General features: G+C 41.5%; 2 protein-coding genes across 2 annotated transcripts in view; one reads left to right on the top strand and one right to left on the bottom strand.

Moving 5' to 3' along the window:
* The window catches only part of PEX3 (peroxisomal biogenesis factor 3), a 19,638-nt gene extending 14,085 nt beyond the window's left edge, over nt 1–5,553 (bottom strand). The window contains exon 1 of the mRNA XM_027454423.3: nt 5,394–5,553. Coding sequence (XP_027310224.1) covers nt 5,394–5,466 — 73 coding nt within the window. The 5' untranslated portion in view covers nt 5,467–5,553. The remainder of the gene's footprint in view (nt 1–5,393) is intronic.
* On the top strand, nt 5,519–15,579 carry ADAT2 (adenosine deaminase tRNA specific 2). Its single transcript, XM_027454426.3, has 6 exons — nt 5,519–5,678; nt 5,775–5,879; nt 12,922–13,072; nt 13,620–13,726; nt 15,250–15,322; nt 15,432–15,579. Exons 1-6 carry the CDS (start codon nt 5,628–5,630, stop codon nt 15,470–15,472), a joined length of 528 nt encoding a protein of 175 aa, XP_027310227.3. The 5' UTR covers nt 5,519–5,627; the 3' UTR covers nt 15,473–15,579.
* Nucleotides 15,580–16,590: the final 1,011 nt, after the last annotated feature.

Below are 16,590 nucleotides of genomic sequence, written 5' to 3' on the forward strand. Positions count from 1 at the left end.
CAATCTTAAAATTCATGTAAGAAAAACATTTCAGGTCCAAACAGAGGAAGTATTGGTCTGTAATGTGTGCATAGGAAGAACCTTGGCTAGCTAGCAGGGCCTGAGCGTAGCCCTCTTACTTCTTACCATGCCTGCTTCCTACTCTCCAGCTCCATTCTTTTCCAACCCTTGAGGACCTAATCACCCTACCTCACCCTCACTATGAACCCCCACAAAGACTCACCAAAAATATTTGCTCTTCACTTCTTCCCCTCCCAACACACAACCCTTTGAAGGCTCCCCCAGCCGCCCTTCCCACACCTCTGGGGGTTCGCAGGCATCCCCAGCCTGCCCACAGCCCTCTTCTCATCCTTCCTCATCTCCGCTTCCCTTTCAGAGCCATCCCTTGAGGTGCTGCTAGGCCTCTTGTGCTTCCTATCAGCGCCTTTGCCCACTGCAGAGAGAGTGGGGAGAAAAAGGGAAGAGCAAACAAGCAGAAAAGGCCACTGTACAAGTTGGGGAGCAATCCCCTAAATATTGACATCCCTCCACAGCGTGCCACATCCAACTCTTTCAAGTTGATAATGCTACACAGAAGAAACCTGAGTATCAAATTGAGTCTTTTTGTCCACCAAGCACTTTCAGGAGTCATAAACAGTCTGAAGCCCACTTTTCTAGATCCAACATTATTATCTGAATGAAGGAGGCTTGTAACAGTTACTGAACCCTGGGAGTTGTAGAACTATTTTTACACCACCACCCCCGATTTTGAGTTCAGCTACATTTTTAGATCATTAAAACCTTTCAATATGTTCGCCAGAACTATCACCAGTATTTCAGGAGCCTTGTCAGCTCTGTGCCCTAATATTTACAGTCACAAAAAAAATAAATTTGGTAATTTGTATCAGTAGTATGCTTCCTAATACGCAACTGCAAACCAGATCAGTTCAAAACAACCGCAATCACTTTCATTTATTTCCCCAAAGCCTCAAAAATAAGAAGTGGAAATCAGTCCCTCCTGCCTCAACCTTTCGGCAGACTGACCACTTGTCAGAAGTGGAAGATTTGCCCCATTAGACACAAACTTCAATATTACGGCTCCATAGACATTAAGTGCAATTTTACCCCTGGAAACTGCTAACCAAAACGAGACTTCAAAACTAACAATTATTTTTCTCCAAAGAATAATCCATTCCTGGCAAGAATGTGTATCTTGGACATGACCTTCAGCATACCGAGTTTATTTTTTGCTGTTTACTGAACCAGCAACAATTTGTTTTTTTTTAGTATAAGCAAAGTTTTTCAAAACAATATTTTCCCAATCACTTCTTTCCAACCTCATTTTTCCCAATGCATCCAGACAAAACCATTCATCCAAAAGACAACATTTGCTTCATTTTTCCACCCCAAATAAATCATTTACCTCAATTTTTTTTGGCAGAAAGGTTACACAGGTATATATATATATATATATAAAAAAAAAGGCTCTTCTTGCATGTATGCAGGGCACAGGCAGTCATGAGACCATATGAAGCAAAACAACTCAAGAAGAATCATGTGCATGCCCTGGAGAGATAGGCTGGAGCAGTACCTTTATAATTAAGATTGAGACAGCTAATTGCTTAACAGCTGATTGTTGAAGTGGTGCGAGTGTTCTGCACTACCAACCGCTGCGTCTCACCAGGGTCCAAAGTTGCATTAGCAGCCTCCCAGGTTTAACAAGGAGTTTCCAGAAAAAAACACACCACTCTGTTCGAGTGATGCAACACCAGATAGCAGCAGCTGCATTTCTCTCCTCCTGCCCAGAGCGAAGTGGTAACTTTGACCCATCATTAATCAATATCACGCACTCCTGTTTCATCTTTGAGAACACAACGCGTTAGAAGCCAGCCAAGGGAAAAGTTGCATCATGCACCCAGCTTAAGGAAAAAAGTAGAAATAAAAATGCATGTGAGCAGCAAACTGAGTCTGTTACTAACTGCATGGCTTGGAAGGGCTCTCCTCAGTGCCCCTGAGCAGCTGGGAGGACTTGACACAGCGCTTGGGAAATTCCAGCCCTGACAAGGGATGCCTGCACAGGGGTCACTCTTGCCTGCACTCAGTAGCAGAGCCAGCCTGGAGTCTGTGTGTGTGTTCATGTTTTGCTGTAGAACTGCTGTGTGTATCCGTATGGGTATACAGAACCGTAATTCAGAAGACTAGAAAATAATAAAGACTTAGAAGTCCAGGCTGAATGCACTACATGACGATACCATCGCTTAGAGTTGGAAGCAGGACCAGAGGAAGCCACGTCCTAAGAACTGCCATAAAGTCAACATCAGCCAATGTGATGGTAAGAAACTAAACTGACGTGCTGAAAATCTCTGTTAAGAACAGAGGAAACACCAATTTTTTACAACAGATAAGGTATCTCAATTGTACTCTCAGCAGGGGATGGGAGGTCAGCAAAAAGTATCAGCAGCAACACTTTACTCATGCCTGATTACCTACATAGTTGTGTAGATAGAAAATCTTGTAGTACCTTTCCCCTGTGTCCCAAACAGAACCAGGAGTAATAAAGAAAATTGAGCAATGATGAGACTGCGCAAAGGCTAATTTCTATGTAAATCTTTTTTTCTTCTTCATGTATGAACTACACACACAACTATAGTCCCAGCATTTCTGAACCGCACGTAGTTTGGAAAATACAAACAAGGATTACAGCAGCTGGCATCGATGAATTCAGGTACTGGAGCCTCAGTAAGGACCTGCAACTACACTTCACATCGCTCTCAAATTGATCTACAAAGTGAAACGCATTTACATTTGTATTGGCTGTCCTACACCACATGAATATTTGGGGTCTACAATGCCCATCTCCTTGAGAAGCGACACTGTGATTCTCCTCTCAGCAGCGAACTGAGATAATTATCACTGCTGTATGGTTAATTCCCATCCAAACATAAGTAACGGAAGCAGCTTACAAAATCCACCAGCTCTCACGTGTTCATGTCAGTGGCCTCAAACAGGTGGGATCTCTCTTACATCGCAGAAATTATGACTTTCTCCCTCAGCCCTTTCCTTTCTTCACAGGTGGGATGGAAAGGTGAGCAGAAGAGAGGAACCAGTAACTGCGAGGCACCAAGTTTCAGGAAATCTCCTTCCAACCATGTGCAAACTTTACTCTCACTGCCATATCTCCCTCCTCTTCCCTCTCCCCCCCCCCAAGAATTTCATTATTTAGAAATGAAAACGCACAGAAGCCTGGATCCTTCCTGAACATCAACAGCTCCCGAAGTTGTCATTTGTTCTTTTCTTCGAGCAGACCATGCATCAACGGATATACAATCATCTCATTATGGTTAAAGATTATATATAAAATAGGAAAGCACCAAAGCCTTACTCTGTTGGCACCAGTGACTTCTACCAAAACCCACGTAATGCCCTTTCACTCGCTCACAAGCCAACACAACTGCCTTGGGCAAGCAGGCAGGCATCTGAACTGAAATGCTCCTTCTGCAAGCTGAAGGTTGCAACAGATGAAATTGAGTAACAGCTCATTCACCACTGAAATCAGAACCATGCATTTCGAACACGCTGAACTTGCTCTTCTAAGGCAACGAGGATTTAACCAGTGAATCATTTTGTAGTATTCATGTTAATTTGCCTTCAGTGCTGGGCACTGAAATATAAGCCACTTTAAATCTACCCATCCATCAAGAACAAGTAAATCTATCACATCCTCGGAACTCAAGACACGCTAACTCTCTCTCTTCTTTAAATAATGTTTCTGAATCCTGAACACTAGACCTTTACCTGCTGGAAGAGATTCAAGTATGTTCTTGCTAAAAGAACAAACCCCTGAAGAATGGGTCTAAGATCTTCGCAAAGTTGAGGTCTTCTTAATCAAAGGGAAAATTACACACAGTTCACTTGCTTTTCCATCAGTTTGAGCTCTTATCTCATGGGTTTTGCATCAGATTTTTCTGTTTATGAAGATATGAGTGTTGGGAGTCACAGAAATTACATTAAGAGCAACAGCCACTGATAATGCGCATGGAATTTGTAAGCAGAGGCAAAGGTACCAACCAACTCAGATGTTTGTTATCCTTCAGTAATGCAATACTGATAAAACATTGTACCGGTAATAATGTAGGGATTCTCCTGTGTTGTCTAATGAATAATTAAATATGCACATCAACCTCTGAACACTTGCCAGTTAAAGACTTAAAATCATTAAGCTTGTGATGTCCCATTTTCTTTTGTTACATCCCCCTTCCCAGAAACTGCAACTACAGCTCTTAAGAAAAACACATCAGATAGACGTAGCGTCCACTCTCTGACATTTTATCAGCAGACTATTAGGTTGCTTTTCTCACATCATTCAGCCAGTTTGGAATATTCTGTCTTTAAATAAAAGCAATTGGGTGAAGTTGCATTCTACTTTTCAGGATTAAGCAGTACTTTCTGGAGAATCAGTTGTGGATTCTGGGGTTCTCGTTCATTAGCAGTGACACAACTCCTGGAGTTATATTAAGGTCAGATCCATAACTAACATTCAGATGGCCAAAGCACTTGTGATTCAGCTGCAAAACAAGTGTAGCATTCTGCAGTAAACCCCTCCATCTCCCGAGCTGCCTTAAAATATTATGGTGCAAGTTGCAGCTGATGGCAGCTAACGATGTCCTCCTGCTCATGGTTGCTCCAATTTGCTACAGAGTCCCAAATTTTTACTTTTCAGTGTACTTCATGCAGTCAGCAGCATGTCAGTGCCACTTGTACCAAACTGTACCTGAACAGCATCCATGGCAAGCAAAAAGCTGCAAGCCCAGGGACACTAGGATGGTTCCCAAGCTGGCAGAAGGCCACTTACATGTGATGAATTTAGGATTTCAGGCTATCAAGACTACCAAGAGCCATCAGCCCCATGATAGCTGCTTTCCCATCCAGCCCAGGACAACTTGTGCTTTTCCTGGCCCCCTTTGCCCACCTGGCAGTCGCACACGGGTGGTTAAGGGGCGAGGGCACAGCCTCCAGGTTACAGCCTGGCATATCACGGTGTACCTGCAAGCAGGGTGGCTCAGAAGCTGGCAAACATCACTTTCTGCTCTACTCGTAGAGCCAGAAAGCCTGCAGGAGAAGGGGCAGAGCTGCTCGAGGGCTGCTTTCAGCACCCACCAGCTAGCCTGGGACCCAAGGAATTCGTGCTAGGAGGATGAGGAGGCCACAAGAGACGAGGGGAGCCAGCAGTACACCCAGACACCTCCCCGAGAGCCCTCACCTCAGGCAGAAGCTGAGAGCCGAGATGTGCTGCTGGGGCACTTCAGCCCCCAATATTTAACCCCTGGGCACCCCTCCAAACCCCGTGCCGACCCGGGAAGGCTCCCTGGGTTTTGTTTTTTTTTTCCTCCCCCCACGCAGGGCACACCCCTCACCGCCCAGGAAGGTGCCGAGGACGAGGCATTTCTTCTTGTGGCGCTTGAGGAAGCTCCAGAGGGAGCGGAGCATCCTGCCCACCCTGCTCGGATCGGCTCAGCCCGGCCGCCCCTCGCCTCCCCACGGCGGCGGAAGGGGAGGAGGCGGCGGCGGTGGCGGCGGCCCCGGCTCCGCCCGCGGTGCCTTCGCCGGGCGTCCCCCGGAAAACGGCGCCGCGCTCCGCCGGGGCCGCCATGGAGGACGAGGCGACGCGGCTCGCCTTCATGCAGCGGGCCCTCGACGTGGTCGGTGCCGGGGGACACCGGGGGGGCGGCCAGGATCCGTGTGCTCCTTGCCCCCCCCCCCCCGGCTCACCCCCGCCGTTTGTGTCCCCCCCGCAGGCCCGAGGAGCGCTGGAGGTCGGGGAGGTGCCCGTGGGCTGCCTGCTGGTGTACGAGGGCCGGGTGCTGGGGGAGGGCAGGAACGAGGTGAACGAGACCAAGAATGTGAGTGAGGGGCTGGGGGTCCCCGGGGAGGCTGGGGAGGGTCGGGGGGAGGAGGCGGCGTCGTTATCTGCCTCCCTTCGTGCCCCTCCTGGCACCCGAGGGCTGCTGCTGCACTGCCTGGTGCCCCCGCCACGAAGTTGTTCCCGATGCCGTGTTACAGCATAAGGGCATGTCATGAAATGCGAACCGAAAATCCAGCTCTCTTGCTCTTCTAGGAAAGCTCCCATGCAACCAGAGGGATCGTTTCGGATGAATAAAGAAGACGAGGAGCTGGGAAGTGGTGTGTGGTTGCAGAGTGCGTAGGCTCGCAAAACCTGATGGGTCATTTCCACACTTCTTCTGTTCACAAAAGCATTACCTTTAGATTTTTAGACCTGATGCTTGCAGTTTTAGCCATAAAGTCAGGTCTTACACATGCCGGCAGACCCATTAAACTCAGCAAGGAGTTTGTGCAGCTGGAAGATCTGTATACGTGGATCTGACTGCAAGATCTGGCTGAAATTTATATTCAATGGCTCTAATCTCAAAATGTGATAAAAGGTGAAAATAAGTCTCATAGGTTCAAAAATATACGGGTAAAGATGAACCATTATACTAGTTGTAATAAGACGTTCATAACGTATTAAAACAATTTTGTTACAACTCCAGAAAGTTCAGTGGCATAGAAGACAAGTATTTCAATTTATATCCATGCAAACACCAGAGGAAAGCAGATACTTCTTGGGAGAAGTCTGCCAGAGATACTAATGCTGTGTACAAATTGTGTGATAGTAGATGGTCAGAACATAACTGGTGAGGCTGATAATAAAATCATAATCAATTTAAATCACAATTGATTTAAAATGTTAGGGAAGTTTTCTGCCTTTTTTTATATTAGCATCAGGTTTGCTTGAATGTACGTACATAAATCCAAGTGGCTTGATTTCAAAATTTCCAGCTGCATTTTGGAAACGGTACGCTGTTAGTATCTTTGAAAGCCAAGTCAGTTTTAAGTTTCTGTTTAGCTCAAGTTGCAATTCTTTTGTCACTTAATTCTCATAAACATTTACATTGTAGTGACAGGAAACACTGGATGTGCTCACTGCATCCAAATTTCCGACCATGCAGTTAATTGCTCTACACAGTGTGAAAGAAATTGTGAGCTCCAAAGAAGCACTTACTGGGACATGTGGATGTGGGAAAGTGTTTTCAGTTTTCTCCTAAGGACTTCTGGCATTGTTTAGGAACAATCCTGGAGAGGAAGGAAAAAAACAAAACAAAACAAAAAAAACAACTCTGGAACCACTGAGACAGTTCCAGCAGACATCAGAAATTTGTCAAGTTCCACTTTAAATCTAATTTTTTTGCCTTGTCTCATATTGGAGGACTTCTCCAGAACATCATTCCTTAGATGGCTAGAAAACATCTGATTTCCAGTTTAAACTTAAGACCCGTTTATGTCTGTTCTCCTGCCAGCGTCGTCCTTTGTTTTACATAGCTTGGATGTATTTAAAGTCACAACCCTTCTCAGCTTTTGTTTTCCCCAAGGCTCTCAGAAGACAAGCTCTCTTTTTGTGTTCATTCTAATTCTTCTGTACATCCAGGCCAGTTTTGATTCATCTTTCTTGAATTCAGTTAACCAGAACTGTATGTTTTATTCCAGATGGACTTTCTCTTGCGCCTTGTTTGATAGCAGTAATACTTCCCCTCTCCCTGGAAGTAAGTCTGCTCCTCTTTTTTGGAGCTGCCTTTGTCTTTAGTGCCATTTTGTTATACTTAGTATTTTGCTTTCTCCCCACTCCTGCCTTTAAGATCATCCAATTCTTGAGTGATACTCTGACCCTGTCTCTTCTGATGATGTCTTCATCACATGTTGCTAGCTATTTCATCTTGGTGTTTATCCAGTAAATGCCACTGTCCCAGCTGAAAATGTTTATAATCAAAATGTTTATATCAAAATAATCTTTGAGCATCATTACTGATAAATTCCCTCTGTGCAAAAATTTCCCCTCTTGGTGCAACTTCTCTTCTTTGCTTGCCCACCCTAGATTTTTCATACTGTGCTGTTTTCCCCAGACTGACAATACTTACTTGCCTTCTGCTATGCCAGATACTTTGTTGAAGCCCAGAGAGTAGAGATTGATATTTCTTTTGCCTATAAAATACATTTGTCAGAGAAAGTTACTAGTTTAATTTAGTGCCAACTAATGGATGTATATCCATGTTGTATTGTATTTTATTTCCCTTTTACAGACTATTCCTCATATTACACCCAAAGGTTGTTGCATTGGCTGTTCTGCTGTTGAGAGCAGCCTGGATCTGCTGGTGTCAGAATAGTTTGTCCTTCCTATTTTTTGTTGCAGTGACTCTGTTTGCTCTGACAGGTTTCAGTGATGTGATACTCTCCCTTGATGTATTAAAAGCATTGCTATGGGACTGACAGCCACTTGCACAAGTTCTTTGGTATTTCTGTGATGGATATGATCAACTTGTTTTTTGCCCCTACTCTATGCCTCAAGTATTTTCAGTGTTTTTAAGGTCTCAGTTCTGTATCTCACAGTAACTTCTGTACCCTTATTCTGCCTTTTCACCCCATTCTCAGTATCATCCTTACTGAAGAATCAAAATATTAATTTGCTTTTGGAGTAGTGTTATATATAAGTCTCATGTCAAGGTCACTGTAGTATCTCTAACCTTTTCACATGTTTTATCTCAAGACATTTTTACTATTTACATAATTTATATTATGTGGTAGACTTTTGGTGATTCTTACTTTAGCCTTTGCTTGCTGACATCCAAAATGTAGATTCATGATGGCATTCTTCATTCCTAGAAACTTTTTTCACGTTTGAAAAAACAGTCATTTATCCGGTTAGGTCTGCAGTCCTTCCCTACATCTTTGCCCTTGCTCAGGAATCAGATTACCGCTAAGCTTTGGGTGAGATAAATTCCCTGTCTTCTCCTTCTGTAAGTCCCTGCATCTTCTGATGTAACTGACTGGCGTTAGGTGCAGGTAGTATCTTCTATATTCCTTCATCCAGTTCCTAAACTGCTTGTTTCGTCAAAAGTTGCTGAAAGCTTTCAGATTTTTTCAGTCTGTTTCTTGTCACTTTGCATACTTTGTTTCTGCCCTGCGTGTCCATAGCAGAATGCACTAACATTAGAGATACTGCTTCTTATTCAGTGGGAGTGATTTTCAAAACTACTGATCATCGTCATATTCTTCTGGAAAAAAGTTGATACTGGAAGACAGGAGTTTACATACAGCTCTGTTTCTTTATTTTATTTATTTATTTATTTATTTTAGGAGCATGGCTGTGGCGTCAGCATTTCAAAAATAGTTAGGCATGTTACTACTTGTATTCATTGGGCAATAGTGCAACAAATGTCTGTGTAAGGCGCTCGTTTTCAACAGCCTGGCGATAGTTCTCCAGCTCGTGCCAGTTCTGTGTTCCCTCTGGCAGCTCCCACATATGTTTGCTTGTTCGCAGTCTCGCCTCAGACCAACCTGAAAATTTTCTTCCTTATAATGTGTATGACCCCTCCCAACTAGGGCTTTTTTTTTTTTTTTTTTTTTGGCATCTTTATTTCCATGTATGTTGCAATCTTATGTTTCCCACTGAAATGTTCTTTCTTCTAGGTCATTTGTTGATACATGCAGGCTTCTCATCTTTGTTATCTCCTCTTGGGTCATTGTAGCATATGTCTTTGCCCACAGCATCTTGCATGTACAGTACGTGATAATTGGAAATTAAGTATTGTTTGCACTCAAATTACTAATGAGGCCGCAGGACAATATAGACATTGGAGCTTTGGCCCCCTTTGTTCTTACTTGTTAATGCTTGTCTGAGTTCCAGAAGGTAAAGTTTTCAGGGCGCTGATGATATCTTTATTTCTCTGTAAAGACATTTGTACAGTTTGGGGTACCATTTTAATAATGTCAAGGCTTTTTCCCTGGTGACATCAGCTTCTCATTCCTCCTTGGAACACCATTTGCAACTCTGTAAGTTTTCCCCTTTCTACTTTTACCTGCTTTTGTCATCTTGGCTTTACAGTAACATAAAAGAGTGGGCAAATTAAAAAATTATAGGGCTTATAGAACACGGTGAACTGAGTCAGTGACTCAGATGAAAATCATTTTTTTTCATGTGTTACTTTATACACAGCATGTCAGTAAAATGAGTATCTAGACACAGCTCAATATAAATTAAAACCATAAGACAGACCTAGAAGGCCATTTTTTTCCACCCCCATGTCTTGTCTTTAAGAGTGACCTTTAGCAGATGCTTAGGGGGGAAGCTCAAGAAACAAGAAAAGCCTAGTGTACAGTCTTCCCTTGCATATCCTTTCCACTTCTGGAAGTGAATAACTTCAGGACTTCCAGAGCCCAAGACTGCGTCTGGATCATTGCTTCTGATAGCTGTCTGTGCACATATCCTCCATGAATTTGTCTAAACCTTTTCTGAACTCTTTTATGTTGTTGGCTTCCATGGCATCCTGTGGGAATGAGTTCCTCAATTTAATTACGAGCTTTGTGAAGGAGTACTTCCTTTTGTTTGTTTTAAATTTGCTGCCTGATAATTTCATTGGGTGCCCACTTGTTAGGGGAATTAATAGATCAAAATTTACTGTGGTTTTTCCACATTTTTCATTACTTTTATAAACCTCTACCATAGTTGTCTCTACTTGGAAAACTAATGGTGCCATCTGGTGAGTTAAGAGACATAGTCCCATTAGTCTCTGTACGGAGGCTGTCCTGTAACTTTGACCACCTTTTTTTTCACCCTGTGGTGAATCTGTTCTGGCGCTCCCATAACTTGATGAGGTGAGGACAGCAAAACACTATGCATCACTGAAGTTGTGGCTGCACCAGGAGCTAATAATATTTTTTATTATGGTAGTGTGATAATCTTTTCTGTGTCTCTCTTTTCTGTTACCACAGAAGCTGGCATGACTTACACTGACTGCTTGGCTCTTCTTAATTTGTGCTCCCAAGATGAGCAGAGGCCTAAAAGCCACTTCGTTTACTCACTGTACAAAGCAGTGTTGTAGGTTGGAGTCACGCTGTGCTCTGGTAGCGAGGGCTGATTGTTTGTATTTTTTGAATTCCTGCTCAAAAGTTGAAAAGCCACTATGCTGTTTATGTCGCTTTGATTTGAGGGGCACAGAACTAGAATAGCCTCAACTTATACTTTTGAGTTACGGTAGCTGTAGTAGTTCTGAGGGATCATTCTGCAGGAGGGCATTGCGTCTGGTGTCTCCATAATGTGTCTGCGCTGAGACTTCAGCTAATGTGGTCTCATTTATTCAACAAGGGAACCTTCATGACAGCATTTCACTAGTAGGTCTGGAGGAATCATGTCTGCATATTGATTCAGATCCATGTTTTCATTCCTAGGGGGCTCATTACTATGTTAGCTGAAATTGCAAGTGCGCTCCTGGAATAAATTTCTTGTCTGCTTACCAGGCTTTGGTTTGTGTCTCAGAGAAGGCAAACTCGTCCTTTCAGCTGAAGCTATGCTGAAAAGATGCACTCAGAGAGCATACCTAATGCACTCCAGCTGTCCATGGGAATATACTCCATGCGACTAAACTGGAGCTAGTCCAGTGTGAACTCCCTTGAATTGGTGTCAAGTCCTCAGCACTGTTCTGCTCTGTGGATATACTCTTGCTGTTAATGTAGGCGCAGGCAACATAGATCTCTGTAGGAGTTTTAAAACATTTTTAAACAATATTAAACTTACCATTAACTTATTTACACGAGTCCTTTGCCATATAGCATACAGCAACTTGCAGTTATCACCACTTATCTTTGCAGTACTGAAACTAACCCAAATTCCTGTATTGAGAGGAAGTTATCTAAGATCACACAAAGACATATGTAGCAGGAGTAGAATTTGTATTGCTGAAGTCTTAATCTAGCTCCTGGATCAGAAACATCCCTTTTCCCAAGAAGATTACAAAGAAGAAAAATACAGTCTTTGTTTAAATACATATCAGGCTGTGTAACCAGAGACTCCTTGCATAGCTAGTACTTTGTCATGTTTTTACTGTAACATCTGATCGGCAAAACACGCTGCTGCAGCCATTACAGAGCAGTACTGGGAGAACACAGATGGTGCTGGGGCTCTCTGCAATTAAATTCAGCACTTCTGTTGTGTTCACATTTTTGTGCCATACCCATTGCTATGACCTCTGTGCTGCTTACCACTCAGTCATCTTGGATTGAAAAAAGAGAAATCAATATCCTTGTAATCAGGCATGTGCTGCAGTCCCTGCCTGTTAGGTGAGACTTGCTGTGTACGTATGCATTCCTGGCCAGTGTTAAACCTCATGCAAACGGAAAGTGCTGTGCCTACCAGAGCAGGCCAACAAATTCCAGAAATGCACTGAAATTATTAATTTATAATTTATTATATGGTAATAAATTATTACCATATATTCAGTTCTGTGCATGCACACTAAAATTGTCAGAGGGAAAGGTACCAGCTGAGAGCAGTTTCTTACTGTTGCCAGAGAAATTCACCTGACCTGCATCCTTGGTCTTGGAAGCAAGCTGTGGGCTGGATGAGTTGTTCTAGTGGTTTTTTTGTGTCCCATGATCTGCAAATAGAGCTTTTCTTATGCTGGCTTGATAGAGGAGAATTTCCAAGCAGGCTCCTCTCTCTATGAACAGGTAGAAGAAAGAACAGGTTTGAGCTTGTGGATCTTGTGTATGCTGCGTATGAGACTGAAGTTAAATGTATTCTTCCTTGGGTTGAGTATTTCTTCTGCAGTTTGGGCTGCACAGAATTGGAAATGTTTTCTCATAAAATCTCTTCTGCAACTTGAAGAGCGAAGTGGTGTGCTAACATGAGCCTTCTCAAGAAAACCTTGTGTTATTTCTTCAACAGAAGTGAAAATAATCGCACTACTAATAAATTAGACATCAGCTATTGTGCTTTTGACTTGAACGAATAATTTTATGGCACTGTATTCTGTTTCCATTGTGTCTGTATAAGTGAGAAGTTCCAAGCTGTGAATCAATACAAACTTTAAGAAAATGTTTATTTTTATGTCCTAGCCTACTCGACATGCAGAAATGGTGGCAATTGATCAGGTCCTGGACTGGTGCCAGCAAAACAATAAAAATCACGAGGAAGTGTTTTCAAACTCAGTGTTGTACGTAACCGTGGAGCCTTGCATCATGTGTGCGGCTGCAGTGCGCTTGATGAGTATCCTTTAATGGTTCTCATGCTGGGAAACCACACGTCCAAATGTCAGTCGTTTGGTATTGAGCCTACAGAGAGGGGCTTGACACTGTCAGGCAAAGCCAACAAGGTTACCATCTTACTGCTTGAGAGTCTGTGCCATCCTCCATTTACTGCACGGTAAGTAAGGAGAGATTCAAGAACAAAAGAGCAGTTTCGACAAACAATGATTTCTCTTAGGGATATAAAAATATGCTTTAGAAATATCTGTTATTACATAAAATCAGCTAGTCTCAGTTCAGTGTTCAGTTCTGAACAGTGTAAGAGGTAGTAAAACAAGGTTTTGTATGCCTCTGTTTTGGGATTCATGCTTCTGAGGAATGTTGTGGATTTTCAGCAGTGCATCTTAGACTATTCAGAAATAAGTTCCGATTTTAGGAGGGACGAATTACAGTGCAGACTAATTTAGTTTGAAAAGTACAAGCACATTTTAGTGAAATTTAATGACTACTTTAATCAGGCTACTTTACTTCCTGCTTGGTTTTCACTTAATACCTTAACTCATTCACATAAATTCCACGGGTCGTATATGGCTGTCAAAACGAGCGATTTGGAGGCTGTGGCTCAGTTTTGAGCATCTCATCTGATGATATGGTAGACACAGGAGAACCATTTGAAGTAAGCTATAAAACGTTTTCCTTTGTTTTCAGCTAGGGTACTATGCCTAGCTTAGGGTACTCTGCTTTGAGAATGTTATGGAGCTGTTTAAGGGGTTTCAGGTGAAAGACGATAAGATGTCAAGGAAACTTGACTTAACGAAAGAACTGTAAATCCTTAAAGAAAAGAAAATTTAGGGAAAGCCTGGGAATCATAAATTATTTAAAAGGATGCATCAAAGAGGAGAGGAAAGAATTATACTCATGGTACAAGGTAAAGAATAAGTATATCTAAAAGATGAGCAGTACTCAGAACAGTAACAGCTACAGAAGGAGACAAGGGAAAAATTGTTTTAAGCTGTAGAATATATAAACATATAATCAATAAAGATCAGGTAACAGCAATTTACTAGGTTATTTTTTTTAGCTGAGCCACTGGAAGTGATTGTATTCGTGCTCTTGGTTTATTCATACATGAGGTGAAATGTGTTACCTTAGATTGACTTCATACAGTTCAAATCCCAAAATAAATATGGACTGCAAAAGTGGCAGAGGTTTAGGTATCAGGAAGTTTTTCTGAACCATAAGGATACTGAAGTATTGAAATGGAGTGAGGAGAAAGAGACATCTTTGTCATTTAAGATTAGGGTTCTTAGAATTTTTTTCTGCACTTAACATTTATGATTTAATGAATGTAAAAGGTAATACATTTCAGCATTGTAAATAAACACTAAAGGCTCTAGGTTCAGAAAGAATTTAAGTCACCAAGACAATACCGTTTGGCAGTCTTCTGCTAACATATTAAGTAAGCATCTTTCTGGCAGGGTGTTTGTGAGACCATCATCTGAATTAATTAGTATTGTCCATACTGCAGGAGCGTTCATTTGCTCACATTGGCACGTGATATTTAATTTTTCTATATGTTCAGAGGAAAGAAAGGAGATTTATGATAACTACAGATCCTTCATTTGTTTCTTTAGGCAGCTGCAATGGGATGTATAGGTGTAATGAATTCCTTTCTGTTGCGGATGGGGATTTCCTTTAGTGTTAGTGACATTTAAATGCTTTGTCATCAGTGTTCATGGATGGGAAAAATATTTTGGAAGGACCAAAAAGGTCTAAGAGGAACTATTAGAAATAAAAAATGGTGTGTGAAAGAATGTTTTCCGGTAATTTCCACAAATACCCAAACGTACATCTCTTACATTTCCAAGTGCTTGCCAAGTATATGGTGTAAGTTGAAAATGCACGGAAGTAACTTAAGTAATATTTTTATGCACTAATTTGTAATAGAGTTTTATCTAACTTTTAAGTTACTAGGGAAATGGCTTATTCTGCTGAGCCTCAACATTGTATTTTTAAAATACATTAGGTATTCTGCCTGGAAAGATGATTTTCTGACCCCCAAATAGTTAAAGGCACATGTTAAGTTAGCGGAATAGACAGTACAGTTGTTTACAATTACTCTATACTTAAGGCATTATTTTGAAGCATGGACTATGTTATTTTCAGATGCACTCATAAACATTATTCTAATTTGAACAGTGCATGTCTGGCTATTACGCCAAAGAAGCAGTGGAACTGTTAAAAGCTTTCTACAGACAAGAAAATCCTAATGGTAGGTTTCACATTAATGGATCTATTTTGTTCCCAACTTAAATGCTGGCACACATATTTTGCAATTCACTTCTGATGTTTTTTTCTCCCTTTCTGTTTCTTCATGGTAGCACCAAAATCAAAAGTACGGAAAAAAGATCGTCGTAAGTAGGCCTACGCTGATGTGAAACAGAAGTTTACAAAAACATTATATGCAAAGGTTTCTTCAGCATCCTTCTTTTTCAGAATGTATGGTCAAATTAAACTATGTTAAATATGTTCTATGTGGTGTTTTTACTAATAAGATACTACCTGTTCCTGCGTCTGTGCCCATGTCTGTGATTTCTTGTTAATATATATTACCAAGCAGAACAATAAGTGACTGTTCTGAGGTGAGGGGAAGATTTATGGTTCAGGTTGAGATATTTACAGCCAGATGGATCCACTAAAATGAAGCCATTCTGTACAGCACATTCTAGGATATTTTCATCTGTCTGGAGAAGCATCTTGCTTTTCAATAGCAAATGTTTGCTTAGGCAGGTACGTAAATCTCTCGGAAGCTTACATTTGTAAGGCCTTCACAGTTCTGGTGCATATGTTTAATCAAAAGACTCTAAGGCACTGTATGGTCCTTGAAGATTTGAGATAAGACTGTTGTAACAGTTCTTCATTGTTGTTTACACCCCCTCTAGCGTACACCAAAATTTCAAACAGGTTCTAGAAGTCATATAGATATCTAGACAAGAATATATGCAAAACAGCATGTTTCAATTTGCACATGCTATTGCTAATAAACATAAACAGACATCACTTGGCTTTTCATACAGCAGCATTTTCATACAAAGTTGTGGAGAATGTGAAATCTCATCAGACTATCCACTCCTCTCATGAATATTAGCACTTTAGCACAAGAAATGCTTTATCATTCAGAATCTGCTACGAGTCATTCTCAGCTACTACATTACATTAGTTAAAATGGTCAGATACATGTCAACACAAGGATAGGAAATTGCTAATAGAATGAATAAAATATCTGAGATACTGTATCTTTTCATAGTGCTAGTTGGTTTTGTCATTTCCATGTACTTTGCTTGGCCGTGCAGTAATTTATAATCCAGAAGAGGGCCTTGCAGTTCCACTAATGAATTAAGAATACAAGCCCAGTTCAGTCTTGATTATGTTGCTCTTAGTGGATAGTTATCTTAAACATGAAATGTAGTTTAAATCATTGATATTCAGAAATTTGAGAAATGCTTTAACTTTTTTTTTTAATGTGGAAGAGTGGTTTAG

This window comes from Anas platyrhynchos, chromosome 3, assembly GCF_047663525.1.
Source record: "Anas platyrhynchos isolate ZD024472 breed Pekin duck chromosome 3, IASCAAS_PekinDuck_T2T, whole genome shotgun sequence".
In the NCBI taxonomy this organism is placed as follows: Eukaryota; Metazoa; Chordata; class Aves; order Anseriformes; family Anatidae; genus Anas; species Anas platyrhynchos.

Bases quoted from the DNA above. Each gene is read 5' to 3' on its own strand.
- ADAT2 (XM_027454426.3), top strand. From the start codon at position 5,628: ATGGAGGACGAGGCGACGCGGCTCGCCTTCATGCAGCGGGCCCTCGAC. The intron at 5,679-5,774 runs GTCGGTGCCGGG...TCCCCCCCGCAG, and splicing joins TGCAGCGGGCCCTCGACGTG to GCCCGAGGAGCGCTGGAGGT. The intron at 15,323-15,431 runs GTAGGTTTCACA...TCTTCATGGTAG, and splicing joins CAGACAAGAAAATCCTAATG to CACCAAAATCAAAAGTACGG.